The sequence below is a fragment of the Silurus aristotelis genome (assembly GCF_946808225.1).
Source record: "Silurus aristotelis genome assembly, chromosome: 18".
Lineage (NCBI taxonomy): Eukaryota > Metazoa > Chordata > Actinopteri > Siluriformes > Siluridae > Silurus > Silurus aristotelis.
In genome coordinates this window covers 744,333-764,332 of record NC_139591.1, presented here as the reverse complement: position 1 = coordinate 764,332, position 20,000 = coordinate 744,333, and the positions used below count along the sequence as shown (strand labels likewise).

Sequence of the window (20,000 nt, the reverse complement as noted above, 5' to 3'; positions counted from 1 at the left end):
CATATACGGAGTGTTTAACAGTATAAAACAATATATAAACGAGGTCTTTAGAAACACAGTAAGAGGCCATTTGAATCCAAATACAAAATTAGATCGTTTACTCATAATAAATTAATAAATATTATATATTTTTGCTGTAAAGAAAATATTTTAATTAAATAAACCTCAATTTATCTCATGTATTTACAAGTTGTTTTTTGGGCATACACACCTATTATACAACTGTAAACAAAATGTATCTGTTCAGTTTTATGTCCAGGTCCAGTTATATAACATTTCACTGGATGGTGGACAAATTTGACTTAAATTTGATAAAAACAAACAAAGAAAATAATAAATAGAAAGATATAAAGTGTAAAGAGATTCAGGTGGTATCAAAAGGTTTGGAGACTGATGGTGTAACGGCTGCTGTTCTGACCCACGTGCGTTCCCACGTATGTCTTTTCATCATGGACATCGAGAAGACCTCCAGGACACGTTCCAGGAGAACACTGGGTCACTGTTTAACTATATAAGAAAACTATTTTGAAGGTGATCGTGTGGAAACGCAGATAAATAAAGTACTTTCTTAAAAAACAGAGCGAATCACCAAACTTTATGATACCACCTAGAATGTTTGCTGAAATCCTTTATGCTCGAGGATAAATGATCCCATAAATTTATCTTCAACCAGGGAATCTCAGAGCAGATATGACAGGAACGTATCAGTCAGTACTTCTGCTTGAGTGCTGAGAAACTTCTTACTAAAGTCATTACCTTCAGCTAGTGATGGTATAAATGCCATTGCAGTCCATTACATCAAACTGATCATATTCCATTCCGTGTGTGTGTGTGTGTGTGTGTGTGTGTGTGTGTGTGTGTGTGTGTGTGTGTGTGTGTGTGTGTGTGTGTGTACCTGTGATCTGAGCTGTTCTACTATTGATGATCCATTTTACCAGGCAACACTTCATAAAGTAATGACATAAGGGGCAGGGTTTAGTGAGTTTGTCTCCGCCTCCACTCTCCTGCTCATCAGCATCAGAAAGGAAAACTCCTCCCACATGCTTCTGTCCTGCAGTCTGGAGGAAAGGAAGGAGACAGAAGGACAGAAGCATGGATGGATTTATGGATGGATGGATGGATGGATGGATAGATGGATGGATGGATGGATGGATGGATAGATAGATAGATAGATAGATAGATAGATAGATAGATAGATAGATAGATAGATAGATAGATAGATAGATAGATAGAGAACTTATTTGAAACACACACACACACACACACACACACACACACACACACACACACACACACACACACACACACACACACACACTCTTTCTTTGTAAATATGAGATTTCACTCAGAGAACAGAAGTGTGTGCTGTGTGTCCTTGACTTGTTCGTCTCTTTTTTATCACGGTCCATCTCACTATCTCTCCATCGTGGAGTCTCTCTGGCTCTTTTCCCAGAGCTAAATCTTTATAAAAAGAGCCAGAGAGAGGTCAGAGTGACTTCACCTTCAGCACAGGATACACACAAACACACTTCCTACATCAGTAAATTTCACATGCTATAAAAAAGAACAAAAACACACAGTCCAAATAATAAAAACATCTGGAGTGTTAATAAAGCTCAGACACCGATACACACTGCATTAATGTCTCTCAGCTTTATTAACACTCCAGATGTTTTTATTATTTGGACAGTTTATAATAGACGTCTGTTTGTCTTTGTTCTTTTTTTTTTCTTTTTTTTTATAAACAAAGAATGCTAATAATACTGTAACAACACAAAATCACACCATACACAAATAACACACGTTTCATTATCAGGTGCACACTTGTCAAGTTTGGAATTTAAAAAAAACCTTGAGACCGAAAACCAACAGCAGCTTGAAGAGAAAAATATCAGCGATCATATATTATATTATAATATATAAATATCGTTAGCTTATCATTTAATGTCATTACAGGAGCAGGCATGAAGATTGGCATGAAGAAGACGTATAAAGTTCACCTGTATGTGCAGCTCTCTGTTTTCTCTTCTTCCCTTTTCCATTTACTGCAGTTCAGTTGTTCACCAGCTGTCGCTTTTCCTTCCTATGATTTTGGGGGAGTGACAAGAGAGAGAAAGTGAGAGTGAGGAGGAAGGACACAGTGAGTGAGAGAGAGAGAGAGAGAGAGAGAGAGAGAGAGAGAGAGAGAGAGAGAGAGAGAGAGAGAGAGAGAGAGAGAGAGAGAGAGATGACATGAAAACGCATAGGGACCACATCATGTCTTAAAATGCTGACACTGGAGACTCCTTCCAAAAATGTTCACCCACAAAACACATAACTACAAACATTTGGCTCTGTGATGATGCAACCTCAATGGCTGAGATGTTGGACTTCTGGTCAGAAGGTCATGAGTTGTAATCCCAGTGACACCAAGATGCCCTTAACCCTATTGTGCATTTCTGTAAATGAGATCATTGTAAGTTGCTCTGTATAAAGGTGAATGTATTCTATGTTCATGTGTTTCGTCTCTCAACATATATATAAATATATCACCCCTCCAGGTGAGTCCAACATAATAACGACCCCAAACTCACCAACAAGATGACAACTACCTTGCTGAGAAGGCTGAAGGTGAAGGTGATGGAGTGGCCAAGTATGTCTCCAGACTTCAACCCTATTGAGCTCCTGTGGAAGCACCATGTGTCTAACATCCAGCAGCTCCGTGACGTCATTATTGAGGAGTGGAAAAGTATCCCAGCAACAACCTGTGCAGCTCTGGTGAATAACATACCCAGAAGGATTAAAGCAGTGTGAGATAACAATGTGCTCACACAAAATAGTGACAATTTGGACACAGTTTTGACATGTTCACTGAGGGTGTACTCACTTTTGTTAACAGTTATTTAGACAATAATGGCTGTATGTTGGGTTATTTTTCTAGAGGAGAGAGAATCTGTACTGCTATACAAGCTGCACACTAACTCCTCTAAAATATATCCAAGTTTCATTTCTATAGTTTTGTCCCTTGAGAAGATACTTAAATGGTTGCTGAAATCTGAGGGGTATACTCATGTTTGTGAGATCTGTTATACAGAGAACAAACAGTCGTCTGAAGTGATATCTATCATGGAAGAACCTGCCCAGTCACCGCACCTCAATCCTACTGAACTGCTCTGGGATGAACTGGATCACAAGAAATGAATCGTGCTACGATAGGATTTTAGGTAGGATCAATGAATATAATGTGGAACATCTGGACTTCAGGCCGTGACATTACCGAGTTTGCTGCATAGTAACAAAAGGAACATCCCTTGTCTCTTAAACATCATAATCACTCAGTGGTTCCACACGTTTCACAGGAACCGTATTTATTATCATTTTAAAAGATTTTGGAGGTTGCATTTTCTCTCTTCCATAATAATAGGGTAAATATCAGAAGAGTAAAATTGTGGAACATTATTGTCTTCTAACAGAAAGCATTCATGGTCTTCTCCAGTCATTTGCAGCCATCAGATGGAGCATTTCCCTAAAACAATTTCTCAATCAATCAGTTTTAAATGACAGACAGATCGATAGCCTCCTGAGCAGGACCACGATGTCCCCCGTCTAGTGTTTCTAAGCCAGAGAATCGGTAACAGGAGATGTGTGAAACCCCGGAGCCGCCCTAAATTTAGGCCTGAAATGCAGCACAAGACATTAGGAAAGAGTTGTGGATATTTTCCCAGGTCACCTTAGATAATGAGACAAAGAAAAAGAAAGATCAGCTGATCGTTGCATCCCTGAAGCGCTGTGATGTGATTGTTAAGGTGTTGGATTCAAATCGTTGTATTTTGTTTTGAGCAAAATGTCTTTCTTTTTAAATTGAGCTTGTACACGCAGGATTTCTGCTTCCACAACTCCACCAGATCCTCGTTCATGGTGTTTGAGTTCTGTTCGAGTTCAATGTGTAATTGATTTGTTGTACCATTTAACAAACCAGATATTAATCCTGAACCCCCGGAACACTTTCACATGCTGATTCTTACGAAACGACGTAGGAGCCACGACCAAAGCTTTTGTCACGATTATTTCACGTTTCTGAAATCCCCAACTCCTGCAGAATGTGTATTCAGACCGCGTGTGTGTTATGTGGATGGGGCACTAATACATTCGGCTCGGCTGGTGTGGGTTCGAGTCTCACAAGTGTATTTTCTGTTTCACTCCACCAAAATTGCCCCCCATTCTTATCGCACTTTGGTTGCTTTTTGCAAGAGTTGTGTTTCTCTTCTTTTTCTCTTCTTATCATTTAACAAAAGAGTGAATTAACCAGATCACTTCTTCGTGTTTTCTGATCAGAACACTACTAATTAAAAATCTTATCACGCTGCGTGTTGCCATGTGGCGCCGTGGCTTAGTTGGTTAAAGCGCCTGTCTAGTAAACAGGAGATCCTGGGTTCGAATCCCAGCGGTGCCTTTTATCTAAAATTATTTCATTTATACAACCAACTATCTCGTTCACTCTATTATTAACAATTCGATTAAATTTAAATTAGATATAGATTATTGATACCATTTCTGTAATATCAGTGCATTAAGTAGACCGGTCTCACTACATACACAGACCATATGTATGTACTATATGTTTTGTGAGAACACCAAATATAAACCTTTTTACTGAATTCCTTTCTAATGCACCTCACTTCAGTTCGTAAAAAGACATTCACAACAAAAGAAGAGTTTCCTCTCTCGCGCTGATTGTTGTGTTGCCTATGAAGGTGTGTATGTGGATATAGGATTGTTTATTTCATCATTAATCACGGTAGTTTGTTTAGAATGTTAAAGTGCATAACGAAGAGAGTGGAATATTGTTGTAATGTGTTTTTCTATGCAAAAAATAAATAAAAGGTTGTTGGCAGCGGTGGGATTCGAACCCACGCCTCCAGAGAGACTGGAGCCTAAATCCAGCGCCTTAGACCGCTCGGCCACGCTACCATGCAATCTCGGCTGCTATAATCCCTAATAATGTTTTACCAGAAAGAACGTAACCTACACAATTGACATAATATAATAATATATTAATATAATAATATTTTTACTCAAGCATTTATATGTTGAACATTTTAGCGGTTTTATCGTCACTGTAAATTTTAATCTTAGCATGTAGCTAACTCCACAAGAATAATGTGCTACCATCAGCTGTTTCTATAGAACGTGCGCATTTATATGCAGTTCTTACATGTGACCACCAGTGTTGTATAAAACTACATGTTTATGTAGCTATTGGTGTGTTTAATTCTGGTTGAGGTTTAAATCGTATTTGAATATTTTTTAAACATAAAGCGAATAAATGAACTGTATTTATATTTATACTGAAACACGTGAAAAACACGACCTATCTGGGAACGTTTTAGTTTCGAACAATCAATTTAATGTTAGTTGAAATATATCGCGCGCCGTCTGTTTATTCATTTTTTAATACTTTTTATATTTTGTGATATTTTGTGTGTGTAATCCAATTGGATAGAAATAACAAGTTTATATATACTTTTCTATGTGGTGCGTTAACGGATCACATCGATTTTTAATCAGGCGCATATGAGAGCTACACAAGGGGTCCTACAGATACCGGAAGTGCAGGATTATAAACACTGTGTGTTGTAGCTGTATGTAGCGCAGCCGCGTAATGCCTTCATTATTACACATTCTATTAGTTTGATATTTATACATAAATTATGCCGGTTTTCCGAAATAATTTAGGTCTGATTTTGTGGAAATCTAGTTAAGGAAATATTCTGCTCCTGTGTGGTGTTTGTGGAAACAGGAATTAGTGAGTTTTGGGGAGATTTTTGGGAGAAAATGATTTCGCAGGTGTTTATTTTGTCATCAAAAGGCGACAATCTGATCTACAAAGACTGTATCCTGATCCTCAGGGGGGGTTTGGGGGGTTGTGCTGGTTGTAGAAGATAAATAAGAACTCAATATGAATGATAGAAGTTGAATCTAATGTACAGTGTGTGTGTGTGTGTGTGTGTGTGTGTGTGTGTGTGTGTGTGTGTGTGTGTGTGTGTGTGTGTGAGAGTGAGTGAGAGTGAGTGTGAGAGAGGTGTGCATGTGTAAGATAATGTTAATAGTTTTATATATTCACGTGTTTACACACATATAGAACTTTTTATTTATCATTCACACTTCATCAGGTCGTGTAGAGCAGATTTACTCCAAGACTCAGACCTTTTTCTTATACACACACAACACAAGGAGAGAGGACAGAGGGGAGAAACATTATATAAATCATAATAATGATGCAGAAAGTATAAAAAGAAAGCTAGATCACTTTATTGATCCCACAGAGAATTTCACACATATGACACACTGACAGTAATGTATGTGAGAGATGAAAGATAATAAGAGCATATTTATAGCGACACAGTGACACGTGCTATTTAAAGGTCATTATTGACTTTACCAGAGCAGAGAGATTTAAAATCTTTCTCATGAATTATTTTTTATTATTTTTCCTAGATCACACTAGAATAGGGACTCCAGAATTGGGCTAGGAGATTTTTTTATTTATTTATTATTTCACATTTACGCTTTAAGATGATTTTTACATTTTGTTTTAAATTGAGGTATAAAAATGTTGACGCACTCGTCCAATAACTAGGGAACGACATTGTCCGAGCGCACGACTGTGCACCTGATTACCCGCTCATGTGCGAGAGCATTCTCTTCACGTCTCTTCACGTCTCTTCATGTCTCTTAGTCGCACTTTTCAGCTGTACATGAGCCTCATGGTTACAAAAAACAAAATCGTGAATCGATTCTGAATTAAACGAGATTTTAATTGAATTTCTTTGCCGTATCGCCCGACCCCTAATCCACAACAACCTACAGACTGCTCTTACACATAATTCTCTATTTTAGAATTAAATCTTGTGTATAAATCTAAATCTGTAGATGATAGTCAGATTGATTTTCTATTGTTTTTTTTATGCTGTGTGTGTGTGTGTGTGTGTGTGTGTGTGTGTGTGTGGTTCTTTAGTCAGGGTGAGTTGCTATTAACAGTCTGGGATGTGTTAATAAACATACACAATGTGTGTATGTTGAAGTATCTGTATGTGTTTGTGTATTTGCTTGACTCTCGTTCAGTCCGTGGTGAAGTTGAAAAAGACTCCATGAGCACGTTTTATGAGCTGGTGTCGTCTCTGAGTGGAGATCAGCCCTGTGTGGTCATGGTGGGTTTGTATTCGATTGTTATTGTGTGTATGTTCGTTCTGACGGATGATGCAGCAGACGATGCTGTTGTGTGTTTCTGTGCTCTGTAGAGTCACAAAGGAGTGAACTTTATTCACATCCGGAACGCTGGACTTTACTGGGTCGTGTCAACGAGGACGGATCTTTCTCCATTCACCGCTGTCGAGTTTCTTAACAGGTGTAGTGAAGAAGTGCTTCTGTGTTCACCTCCACGCTTTTCACTGTGACGTCACGGTGCCTCTGTGTGACGTGTGTTTTGATGATGTGACGTGTGTTTTCCCGTGCAGGCTCGTCTCTCTGATTAAGGATTACTGCGGCAGCGTTTGTGAGAAAACCGTGCGCATGAACTTCGCTCTGATCTACGAGCTCCTGGACGAGATGGTGGTGAGTCGTACACACACTTTCCTGTTTTGTTGTAAATAGCATTAATTATTAATTAGTCTGATCCAAACGTACGTCGAAGCTGTAACTGAGTGTGAAAGGTGACGAGGAGCATTGAGTTATTTGTTTTCTTTCTTTCTTTCTTTCTCAGGATTATGGTTACATCCAGACAACCTCCATGGACATCCTGAAGAATTTTATACAGACGGAGCCGGTGGCCTCCAAACCTTTCAGTCTGTTCGACCTCAGCAACATCGCTCTCGTAAGAACTTATAATCCAGATAATACACACTCACTGTGTACATCTTAGTTGAAATTAAGAGGGTTAAATGTGTGTGTGTGTGTGTGTGTGTGTGTGTGTATGTGTGTGTATGTTTGTGTGTGTGTGTGTATGTGTGTGTTGGTTGGTTGCAGTTTGGAGCAGAGACACAGCAGAGTAAAGTTGCTCCCAGCACCGCTGCTGCTCGACCCATCATGACTTCTCACAGTGGAGAGGTGCTTCATCCATCTACTCACTCATCCATCTACTCACTCTCTCACTCACACATCCATCTACTCACTCTCTCACTCACTCATCCATCCACTCACTCATCCATCTACTCACTCTCTCACTCACACATCCATCTACACACTCTCTCACTCTCTCACTCACTCATCCATCTACTCACTCTTTCACTCACACATTCATCTACTCACTCATCCATCTACTCACTCATCCATCTACTCACTCTCTCACTCACACATCCATCTACTCACTCTCTCACTCACACATCCATCTACTCACTCTCTCACTCACTCATCCATCCACTCACTCATCCATCTACTCACTCTCTCACTCACACATCCATCTACACACTCTCTCACTCTCTCACTCACTCATCCATCTACTCACTCTTTCACTCACACATTCATCTACTCACTCATCCATCTACTCACTCTCTCACTCACACATCCATCTACTCACTCTCTCACTCACACATCCATCTACTCACTCTCTCACTCACACATACATCTACTCACTCTCTCACTCTCTCACTTACTCATCCATCTTTTCACTCATTCACTCACTTACTCATCGAATTCAGTTGTTTATTCAGTCATTTGTTCCAGTTCATCCAGTTTCTAATTCATTTATTATTTAATATACTGATATATGTTAATGTTATATATTACATTTAGTCATCATCCCCCACCCTCTTTGTGTGTGTGTGTGTGTGTGTGTGTGTCTGTGTGTGTGTGTGTGTGTGTGTGTGTGTGTGTGTGTGTGTGTGTGTGTGTGTGTGTGTTTTGCAGGGAAGTAAGAATGAGATCTTTGTGGATGTGGTGGAGAGACTCTCAGTGGTTATTGGCTCTAATGTGAGTGCTTCAGTTTTTATTGTGTATAAAACCATGACAGTAAAGTTTCAGTTTTTACAATTACCAATAATTTACACACACACACACACACACACACACACACACACACACACACACACACACACACACACACACACACACAGACACACACACACACACACACACACACACACACACACACACACACACACTGTTCATGATATTAAACTGACAGTAACAGCATGAGACTATTATCACTGAGACAAAAACCTGTGTGTGTGTGTGTGTGTGTGTGTGTGTTTGTTTGTAGGGGGTTGTGATGAAAGCAGATGTGGAGGGAGAGATCAGAGTAAAGTGTTATGTTCCATCATGTTCAGGTACAATAATGCTGATAAACCCTGATATAAGAATCAAAAATAGACCTTAATATCCTTGTTTTGTATGAAATCGGCTGAAACAATTCCTGTGTGTGTGTGTGTGTGTGTGTGTGTGTGTGTGTGTGTGTGTGTGTTTGCTCGACTTCACCTCCCCTCAATTGGCGCAAATCTTTAAATGTGTGTTGTGTAGAGATGAGGATCGGCCTGAATGAGGAGTTCAGCATTGGGAAGTCTCAGCTCAGAGGTGAGAGCAGTCACTATTAACATTACAATCAATCAGAAAGAGCTTTAAAATACCATCAATACTACACTAAAAATACACCAACACTACTGCACCATCTTCATCAACACTGACACTCTCTTTTTTCTCTCTCTTTTTCCCTCTGTCAGGTTACGGATCGGCCGTGCGAGTGGATGAGTGCAGTTTTCACCAGGCCGTGAACCTCGACGAGTTTGATACATACAGGATTTTAAAGATTTGCCCCAGCCAAGGGGAGGTAAAGCGAAGCAAACACACACACACACACACACGCGCACACACACACACACACACACACTGTTTTGAACGGAGTCTGTGTATATTAATAAATACAATGTGATTGTACATAAAAATCTGTGTGTGTGTGTGTGTGTGTGTGTGTGTGTGTGTGTGTGTGTGTGTGTGTGTGCGCACGCACTTTAGCAAACCCTGATGCAGTACCAGCTGTGCGATGAGCTACCGTGTCCTCCTCCATTCCGTCTTTTCCCCACTGTGGAGAAGGATTATGGGAGCAGGTACAACATTCCTCATAACAACACAACACACAAACATCGCACGCAGGTGTGTGTTAAAGGTGTGTGTATAACAGGATGATGATGGTGAGAGAATTTTGTGATGAATGTCTGCGTGGCATCAAATATTAGGATGTAATTGGATGAGGTTTTCACACAGACTGAGCAGTGAAATGAATAATGAATTGAATATTCTCCATCTTTTCGCTCAGGTTGTTGATTTTCCTCAAACTGCGCTGTGATTTACCGCCTAAAAGGTGCGTGTGTGTGTGTTTGTGTGTGTGTGTGTGTGTGTGTGTGTGTGTGTGTTTGGTCATATATGCTCACAGTTCCACTCTAATCATCTCCTGTATTTCGTGTGTATTGATTTTTCTATCACGCTCAGGTTTATACATGTTTGTGTTGCAGCGCTGCTATAAACGTTTCAGTGACACTTCCTGTGCCCAAGGGTTCTCTCAGGTACGAGGAAATGAGGAAAGACCTCACAGCTTCATATAATTACATTTCTCATTGTAAAAAAATTATAATATTAAAGTCTCTCTCTCTCTCTCTCTCTCTCTCTCTCTCTCTCTCTCTCTCTCTCTCTCTCTCCCTCTCTCTCTCTCTCTCTCTCTCTCTCTCTCTCAGTCTCTCTCAGGAGTTGAGTAGTCCTGACCAGACGGCTGAGCTTCGACCCAAACACAAATCCATTGCGTGGGAAATCCCACGATTCCCTGGAGGAGCTCAGCTCTCAGCTCTCTTTAAGGTGAGCTTTATATCTTTATTCCACACACACACACACACACACACAAACACAAACACAATCCAGCATATACACCAGTAAATACAGATTTTATTGTTTGCGTGACCTCGTGAGGTTGCCAGATTGGCACTAAACAAAAGTTCTAAATCTAAATCACATCCAGCATGCATCACTTCTCAAACTCATACACTCCTCTGTCCTTCCATTCGTTTATCCTTCGACCTTCCCTTTTTCGTTCTTTCAGCCAATTTTTTATCTCTCCTTCCTTTTTTCTATCTGTCCCTTTATTTCTTACATTCCTCCCTTTTTAATCCTTTCTTCTATATTTTATTTTCTTCTTCCCTTCTTCTTTCCTTCTTTCATTTTTATTCTTTCCTGCGTAAACAGCCATTTTTTAATTCTCAGGTAACACGATCCTAATCACTAGCTCTCATTACTATAGGAGGTGGTAACTAGGCTCTGGGTTACTGATCAGAAGGTCAGGGGTTCAAACCCCACTATTTCCAGTCTGCCACTCTTGGGCCTTTTGGGCGGAACCCACGCTCTGACCACAGCTTTTTAATATCACTGGAAAGTACAAAGAAATATTTCACTGTGCTATGATGTATATGTGACATGTTAAAGCCTTTTTATTTATATATATATAATCATAACTCTTCCTGTAGGTGGAGGTTCCCTGTCTTAGCTCCGCCTCTCTCCAGGAGGTGGGGCCAGTCAGCATGAGCTTCGAGCTTCCCAAACACACGTGTACAGGGCTACAGCTCCGATTTGTACGTCTGTCTCCAAACCAGCAGGGTCCATCTCATCGCTGGGTTCGCTACGTCACACACTCCGAATCCTACACTATACGCATCTGAAGAATACACGCGCACAGAAATATATATATATATATATACTGTATATTGTTCTCATAAAATTGTCTCATTATGATAACACTGAAGGCTCCTGTTTGTGATGATTATATACATGTACATATCTTTTATTTGTTTTTTTATTTTGCTGTATGCTGCTTGTAATTTTCTTTGTAAAGAATATGTATAAATTAAAATTATTATTGACAGTAATGTTGCATTTGTGCTGCCGTTTCGCACACACACACACACACACACACACACACACACACACACACACACACACACACACACTATGTGCTGTAAAGAAACGATTAGGCGCCCTCTAGCGGAAAGAAGAAGCGGTCATGATTAATTATAAAAGGCAGCACATACACACCAAGTAAATCCTTGGTGTCAGTAAAAGTTTGTATTGCTCTAATTTAGATCACATTTAGAAATAGTTCAGTTTAATGCATTAGTAGAGCGTTTTTTTAAAAATGGACAATGTCTCAAAACGACTTTAGTGAGATAAGGCGGTAATAAAATAATGTATAAGTTTGTTATTTATAATTGTAAGTTTGTCCAGCGGCGACTGTGGCAAGGAAAAGCTCCCTGAGATAGTGATGGTGATGATGAAAATGGAAAGATAAACAATAATTCTATAATAAACACTATTACAACATACTAATAACATTTATTATACTGTTAGTCCGGGTTGCCAGATTGATGCACTCACAGGACACAGCTGGATCAACATTTACAGCATTTGGCAGACGCCCTTATTTCTCTTTGATCTCATTCATACATCTGAGAAGCTCTTCGGTTGAGGGTCTTGCTCAGAGGCTGGGATCTTCAGACCCATAGCCCAATGCCTTAACCACTAAGTTATTACCACCTGAAGGTTCTGGTTTACTATAAATACACAGAAATGGAACAGTTTCTCACTACGGATTAAGATCAGAGTATCTGGGGGAAAAAATCCAAATCCAATGTCGGTGGAACAAATCCGGATGCTGATTTTCTTTCTCTATTTAATTGTAGCTCGTATGCAAATAAGCTCTATAGTTACCTTATTAGTGCGTTGATGTGATTGGTTAGTGGCCTGACAGTCAGGCGTAGTAGGCGTGTCCGGGGTTTAGGTGTAGAACCTCTGCTCGCGCGCTGCGTGTGTAATGAGAGCGGGACTCCGTGACGGGAGTGACTTCTACTGTCTGTGGGCAAACTCGCGCGCGCACGCGTGTGAGTGAGTGTGTGAGTGAGTGTGTGAGTGAGTAAGTGTGTGAGTGAGTTTGTGAGTGCGTGTTGATTCACTTTTTTCTCTCAGGAGGTCATGGCCGAGGCGGCGCAGCTCCAGCCGCTGGACCCAGACCCGGATTTCGAGCCGTTCTGCCGTCCGAGGTCGTGCACCTGGCCGCTGCCCAGACCCGAGTCTTCTCCTCCTGTGGCTGCGGGAGCGGAGGCTGAGCAGCGGGACCTGGACTTCATGGGCGGTTTGAGCTTGGCTCTGCTGGAGGAGGTGGAGACGGAGACTGAGGAGAGGAAAGCTCACGACTTCAGGAGCAACGAGGCGCGGCGGCAGCAGGAGCAGCACCCGCCACTGGCGCGCGCTCAGGTGCAACAGGTGCCGCCGCAGCAGCAGCAGCAGCCGCAGCAGCAGCAGCATCATCAGGTGCACGTGCAACCTCTTTCCTCTTCATCCTCTACCTCATCCTCGTCCTCCACATCATCCTCCTCGTCGTCGTCTGCGGCGGCGGCGTCTGCGCAGCGGAAGAGCAGCTCGTGCCGGAGGAACGCGTGGGGGAACATGTCGTACGCAGACCTGATCACGCAGGCGATCGAGAGCTCACCTGAGAGACGCCTGACCCTCGCGCAGATCTACGAGTGGATGGTGAAGAGCGTCCCTTACTTCAAGGACAAGGGGGACAGCAACAGCTCAGCCGGCTGGAAGGTAAACACACACACACACACACACACACACACACACACACACACACACACACACACACACACACACACACAGAGGGATGCAAACAAACCGCGCTCATCAGCAAAAAGGTCCTGTATTTACTTTACTGAAATCAGACACAGTTTCTCAAACTTCTTAAACTCTGTTGAACTTTGAATCCAGAACCAAACTCCAGCAGCGCACGTGCACAAAACTCTAAAGAATGCAGTATTTTTATTTCTGTATTTTTATTTTATTAAAAAACACATGCACGGAAAAGAGAACTAAAGAATCCCTAAAAGTTTCTTGGTAAAAATGTTCCAGAAAACAGAACCTTCATAACAACAATAGAGCAGTGGTGTGGAGTGTGAAGATGGAGCTCATGCCCAGTGTGCAGCAGAGGGTGTGTGAGAATGAAAACGATATGTTCTGTGGTCAGAATGCTGCTCCCCTGTGCTTTTATTCACTCGGATTAAAAGTGTGAAGTGATGAGAGGTGTTTGATCTCCACACACACACACACACACACACACACACACACACACACACACACCTGAGCAGGTCAGAAAGCCAGTCTCATGCAGGGTTTGGTGATTTCCCAGCTCGGACCCATGACTAATCCTGATCATAATCACTGTGATGAGTTATGCAGCGTCTGTGTGGGGAAATCACCTGAGTTTACATATTCAGTGTAATTCATTAACAGCAGTTTAATTAGTTTATTTTGAGTGTTAATGAACTGAGCTTTAGATGTGTTCATGCCACATGTGGACTTGGGCTTCAATTTCAGTGCAAAGAACTACTTTTTAATATGCGTAATGAATGTCACTTTGTACTTTTTATCTGTTTCTAGTTACATTTAATGTGAAGAGAAAAAAAAGGGAACCTTCTTTCCCCTACACGCCATTCTCACTGTTTGTTTCGCGAATAAGAACCAAACACAGCTCGATGGTTATGTTGCATAGAAACCATAGAAAAAACCCATAAAGTTTCTCAGTGCTGAAGACCAAAAACTTTACACTGACACAGAGAGACTCCTTCTAGCACCCTGACCGGTCCACCCTGCTGTGGGATGAGGTTCATTTAACTGCTGAGGTTTCACTTATTTGTCCACTGAGCAACGGTGAAGGAGCTAAATGAATCTCTCAGATACATCATGGTCTCATCCCACTGTCTTGTTCCTCTGTCTCATCCCTGCATCCTGATTGGTCCAGCGAGATGTTGCAGAAACAGAAGCCTCGTGTCCTATTGCTTCAGGGTATAGAGTCAAAGGTCATGGTTTAAACGTTTTTTGAATGATAGATCATTCATCACACACACACACACACACACACACACACACACACACACACACACACACACACACACACATATCCAGAAGCTGAACGGAAGTGTGAGGTTATTTAAGGTGACTTGAAAATGTCCTGACACTGGCAGAAGGTGCAGCGCTGTTTCACTCTGAGTAATGGAGGAAAAGAAGGTGAAGTGTGTGTGTGTGTGTGTGTGTGTGTGTGTGTGTGTGTACAGGTTTCGGTGAGTGAGTCATTCTTGTGCAGCTTAACATTAACCTGAAACATTCTCAATTCAAACTCCATTCTGAAGTGAACATATTTAGGGGTGTGTGTGTGTGTGTCTGTGTCTGTGTGTGTGTGTCTGTGTGTGTGTGTGTGTGTGTGTGTGTGTGTGTGTGTGTGTGTGTGTGTGTGTGTGTTTTGTTGAACATTCTTATGTGTGGTAATGAAATATCAAAACCTTCATGACATCATGATGGTCACACCTGCTTTGCATCTTGCGGCTGTTTTTGGAAATCTGGCTGTGTGTGTGTGTGTGTGTGTGTGTGTGTGTGTGTGTTCATCTTCTTACTGTACAGTATATGCATATATTATTGGCACTTTTATTTTCTTTCTTTCTTTTTCTCTCTCGGTAGTTTGCATGTTGAACTGTGGTCTCTGTGCTCAGCGGATGAATCTCATAATTCTTTGAAGTTTGCAGCACTTTACCTCTCACCAATCTTTAAGGCTGAACACACACACACACACGCATGCACACGCACACACACCCGCACACACACACACACACACACACACACACACACACACACACACACACACAGAATGTATGTGAATTTGAGGACAGATGTTTGCAGTTGTTTGTGGAGTCAAACTGGGGCTGTGTGTGTGTGTGTGCGTGTGTATGCGTGTGTGTGCGTGTGTGCGCGTGTGTGCGCGTGTGTGTGTGTGCATGTATGTAAGTGTGTGGCAGAGGTGTATATGACTGTATATGGACTTTTTGAGCGATCGGGGATAATAATGGGGTAACAATGTGTGTGTGTGTGTGTGTGTGTGTGTGTGTGTGTGTGTGTGTGTAACTGATAAAGATTCCTGCAGGAATGAAGACACAGTGCAGATGCAGTCCACCATCCAGGTGTAACATTAGGGGGTGTGGCCGAGGGGGCGTGGCCGAAGGGGTAAAGTACTAACATGAAGAAAGTAATTTCAGTGTGTTTTTCGTAATAAACTTTAAAGAAGGGCTTTTGAGCGCTTAGAGTTGTATTAAGTTTTCTTGGTTTTACAGTTAATTAGTAAATAAATGAAATAATCACGTGTTTGAGGGGCCGTGTTTCTGATGGAGTCTCCTGGACGTTCCTGCAGAGGAACATCGCTGCATCTCTGACACCATCTAAAAAATCGGTTTATAGAGATCGGTATCAGTGCAGCGCTCGCGGTTTCTCTGCTGATGATCTGCATGGTCCATCTGCATGCAGGTGTGCAGTGTGTAATTAGCATGGTGCAGATGTGCAGAGGGATCAAAGCGTCACACACTCAGCTGTGTAAAAGGCACGTGGAACACAAGCATATTCTCAGAAATCGTTTGATATCAGAAGTAAAAAATCCCCAGTCAAAAATGTCAAGAGGAAGTTACGTGAGTCGAGTCGATGTGGAGCAGTCAGCAGTCTTCACTCGCCCGTCATGTAGCTTTGCACTGTCAGCTACACACAGGCGCGTGCGCACACACACACACACACACACACACACACACACACACACACACACCTGTTAAAGGAAGTGTGTGTGTGTGTGTGTGTGTTTGTGTGTGAGATGTAATTTACTGCCACCATTTGCTCCTTAGATTCAATTAAGCAGAGCTTTTTGATTGATTGATTGATTGATTTTAATTACAGTCGTGTCACATCACGGTTTAACAGCTTTTTTTCAACCTTGTGGGCGTGTCCTGCTGGTTGCCATGGTTTTATTTGCGATAAATTGCGATATACGGCGGTTCCGTGTGGGTGTGATGGGCTTCTCACGGGTTCCTGTATGCAGAAGAGGGAATGCGGATTTCATCCATGTGTGTGTTCCGTCACTCTGTAATGCAGCGTCGTGCAGAAGGTCGATGACTCTGAAGAAGCACATGTCAATCGTCACCTTTCTCAGTTAGTTGCTGCTGTCTGATAGGATAAAAAGCTGATTGGTGGGTGGGGTTTATTTGGGTATTTTGATAAATTGCTGTGATGTATTGTCCACTAACAGCAGCTTCATTATATTCTAGCTTCAGAGTTTGGGAAGTGTCCTCAGACATCCTAGATATGAATCTGTATTTTATCTGTAAAGGGTCGTTATGGACAATTCTTATGTGTAAAATACATCCTGAACTTTCGCCAGCGCTGCTTTAGAAGCAGCTAAAGCTCTCGGAGCTGGATGGGAATTCACCTTGTGCTCCATTCTGTTATAAATAGTGACGCTCGTTATAGAAGCAGTGTTTCTGGAGTCTTTCTTTGAAAGGAGGAAACTGAAGCGGACTTTTTGAGCGATCGGGGATAATAATGGGGTAACAATGTGTGTGTGTGTGTGTGTGTGTGTGTGTGTGTGTGTGTGTGTGTGTGTGTGTGTGTGTGTGTGTGTGTGTGTGTGTGTGTGCGTGTGCGCGTGTGCGTGTGTGTGTGTGTGTATGTATAGGTGTATGTTAATTTTATTCAGTGGAGCCTTGAGCTGTTTGACTGGATGACCTGTGGTTCACATGTTTACAGGAATCCCGCCTCGGGATCGGGATAAAGCCGGAATAAACACACAGACTGCCGTTACAGCGGCGTTTCCCAGCATACAGTTCAGCGTGAACTCGAGGTAGAGGAAGAGGAACAGTGAGTAAAGGCAGAGGTCATGAAGGTGTTGTCGGATGTTTATCAGATTTATAAAGATTTGAATTCTGAGAGTTGAACATGTTTCTCAGCAAGAGGAAGACAAATCCACTCGAGCTGCATGCACAAGGCGTGTCTTCGGAGACATGTCCTCAGTGGTGTGTTCTCAGCGGTGTGTCTTTTCACATGTGTCTTCTGTGGCTGGTCTTCAGAGACATGTGGCTTTATAGGCGTGTCTTTAGAGATATATCCTTAAAGGCATGTCTTTACAGGCGTATCTTTATAGGCTTGACTGAATAGGCATGTCTTTATACACATGTTTTTAGAGACATGTCTTTAAGAGGATTGTCTTTAGAGACATATCCATAGAGATGTATCTTTAGAGCTAGAGAGATCTTCAGAGCAATATCCTTAAAGGTTTGTCTTTGGTGCAAGGTCAATGGAAGTGCATCATTAGAGGCGTGTCTTTAAAGGTGTCTTTAGAGACGTGTCTTTAGAGGCATGTCTTCTAAAGCATCTTTAGAGGTGTGTCTTTCGAGGCGTGTCTTTAGAGGCGTGTCTTCAGAGGTGAGTCTTCAAACATGTGTCTTTAGAGGTGTGCATGGGACGTTGTTTTTATCCAAATGGATAAATGTGCACTCCTGAACATCACACCTGTAGCTGTTTCTTCCCAAAACAGTTCCCTCAAGTCTGAAGCCACAGTTGTTCTCTGTGCTCTGCTGTATGTTTTTTTTTTTTATTAAATTAAAGTGCTTTGGGTTGAACTCAAGACTTCTTGAACATATGAACATCAGTGTTTGATCTCATTAATGCTCTTGTGGCAGAATGAATCCTCTCAGCCGTGCTCCATAAGTGAGAGGAAAGTCTTTACAGAAGCATGGAGCTGATTAGAACAGGAAAGAGAGGAATACATGATGTTCTATAAGGGTTAAGGGTGTGATGGTAAGGGTTATAAATCCTGATTGGTACGATAGTGATAGACGAGCTTCCCCCTCAGTCCTGGTTCTCACCTGCACTTCAGAACTGAAGGTTCGAATCATCTGCTTATCTTCAGCCTGCTCTGGTGTTGGGTGATTAAATTGTAATCTGATGAATAATGCGCTGATTTTGTGAGTAATCAGCTCTTGTTTAAGTTGTGAATTGTTTGTTTTTATTGCTTAATGAAGTGAATATCCGATGCGGAAACTAAACCCGCTGGATACCGAAGGAATGAGTCACACGCAGCACGCTAACGAAGGCGTGTGTGTGTGTGTGTGTGTGTGTGTGTGTGTGTGTGTGTGTGTGTGTGTGTGTGTGTGTGTGTGTGTGTGAGATAAACACACACGCTCTTGGCCGTTGTTGGAGGTTCAGTCAGACAGACAGGCGAGACAGACAGAGTGATGTGTAATGACAGACGTGTCTCAGGCTTAAAGCACGTGTCTGGGTGTGGTGTTTAATCGTCGCTCGTCCTTTTCTCTGTGCCTTCTCCTGAATAGAAAATGAAACGGGTCGGACCCCCCCGTGACCGGGTCAGACTCGTGTGTTTACGGATCTAAACTCCACGCCTCAGATTCTCAGAGCGCTTGTCACCACTTTCTTGCCTCTGAAGCTTCAAAAGAGGAGAAACATGAATATTTTTAGGCCTCGCTTCAAAAGTTAAGTGCACTCGCTATGGGACACAATAACAGGAGGAAGAGGGGAGAAGTGGGGAGAATGTCGGAGAGGAAAACGTCACACATCCTCCATTCCTGAGTCCTGTGCTCACATCCCTCCCTCCAGACCGGGATTGTCTTCTTCTTAGGAAATTGTTCTGACGTCACGGAGAACCACCTCTTCCACCATTGGCCTGATTAAACTTATTCCCACTCTAGACTTAGAATCGCGATGCCCTTAGTGTTAGAATGTGGTCATCGTGTAAACCATGAAAAGGAGTGGTGTGAAGTCAATGTGAATTAAATTTTTACCTGAAATATTTGAAATAAAAGACGAATGAATTGTTCGAGTTCTTCCTGATGCTTAGGTGTGTAAGTCTTATTCCTGCTGCATACCGGCTTTTCTATCCGTGAGTGTGTTTACTTTTGTGCGTGAGTCTCTCTTTTGTGTGTGTGGAATGTACAATTGAGTCGAACATCCGGCTCACCTCATCGTCCCCGAGCCAACTGAGAAAAAACTCACGCAAATAAAGCGAAGATAATCGATCGAGTGGATGATTCTGCATCGCCAACCAGGAAACACGAAGCCGTGTGGAGTTCAGAACGTTTTTCTTTATTATAATATAGGATAAAAAACATCAG

The 20,000-nt window shown here is 41.9% G+C and overlaps 3 protein-coding genes across 3 annotated transcripts in view; 2 read left to right on the top strand and 1 right to left on the bottom strand.

Moving 5' to 3' along the window:
- Positions 1 to 1,012, bottom strand: part of kcnip3b (Kv channel interacting protein 3b, calsenilin) — a 9,935-nt gene extending 8,923 nt beyond the window's left edge. Inside the window, exon 1 of the mRNA XM_083567895.1 lies at positions 896 to 1,012. Coding sequence (XP_083424021.1) covers positions 896 to 950 — 55 coding nt within the window. The 5' untranslated portion in view covers positions 951 to 1,012. The remainder of the gene's footprint in view (positions 1 to 895) is intronic.
- Positions 1,013 to 5,583: 4,571 nt separating this feature from the next.
- On the top strand, positions 5,584 to 11,879 carry ap4m1 (adaptor related protein complex 4 subunit mu 1). Its single transcript, XM_083567876.1, has 15 exons — positions 5,584 to 5,872; positions 7,105 to 7,190; positions 7,281 to 7,387; positions 7,497 to 7,593; positions 7,742 to 7,852; positions 8,005 to 8,085; positions 8,884 to 8,946; positions 9,236 to 9,302; positions 9,493 to 9,546; positions 9,693 to 9,799; positions 9,985 to 10,076; positions 10,286 to 10,330; positions 10,482 to 10,532; positions 10,701 to 10,818; positions 11,481 to 11,879. Exons 1-15 carry the CDS (start codon positions 5,815 to 5,817, stop codon positions 11,670 to 11,672), a joined length of 1,329 nt encoding a protein of 442 aa, XP_083424002.1. The 5' UTR covers positions 5,584 to 5,814; the 3' UTR covers positions 11,673 to 11,879.
- A 629-nt stretch (positions 11,880 to 12,508) lies between these two features.
- foxo1b (forkhead box O1 b) overlaps positions 12,509 to 20,000 on the top strand; it is a 21,417-nt gene continuing 13,925 nt past the window's right edge. The window contains exon 1 of the mRNA XM_083567849.1: positions 12,509 to 13,596. Within this exon, the coding sequence (XP_083423975.1) occupies positions 12,979 to 13,596 (618 nt within the window). The 5' untranslated portion in view covers positions 12,509 to 12,978. The remainder of the gene's footprint in view (positions 13,597 to 20,000) is intronic.

Coding starts and splice junctions, on each gene's coding strand:
- ap4m1 (XM_083567876.1), top strand. CDS start 5,815: ATGATTTCGCAGGTGTTTATTTTGTCATCAAAAGGCGACAATCTGATC. Junction 8,086..8,883: donor TGACTTCTCACAGTGGAGAG/GTGCTTCATCCA, acceptor TGTGTTTTGCAG/GGAAGTAAGAATGAGATCTT. Junction 10,819..11,480: donor AGCTCTCAGCTCTCTTTAAG/GTGAGCTTTATA, acceptor CTCTTCCTGTAG/GTGGAGGTTCCCTGTCTTAG.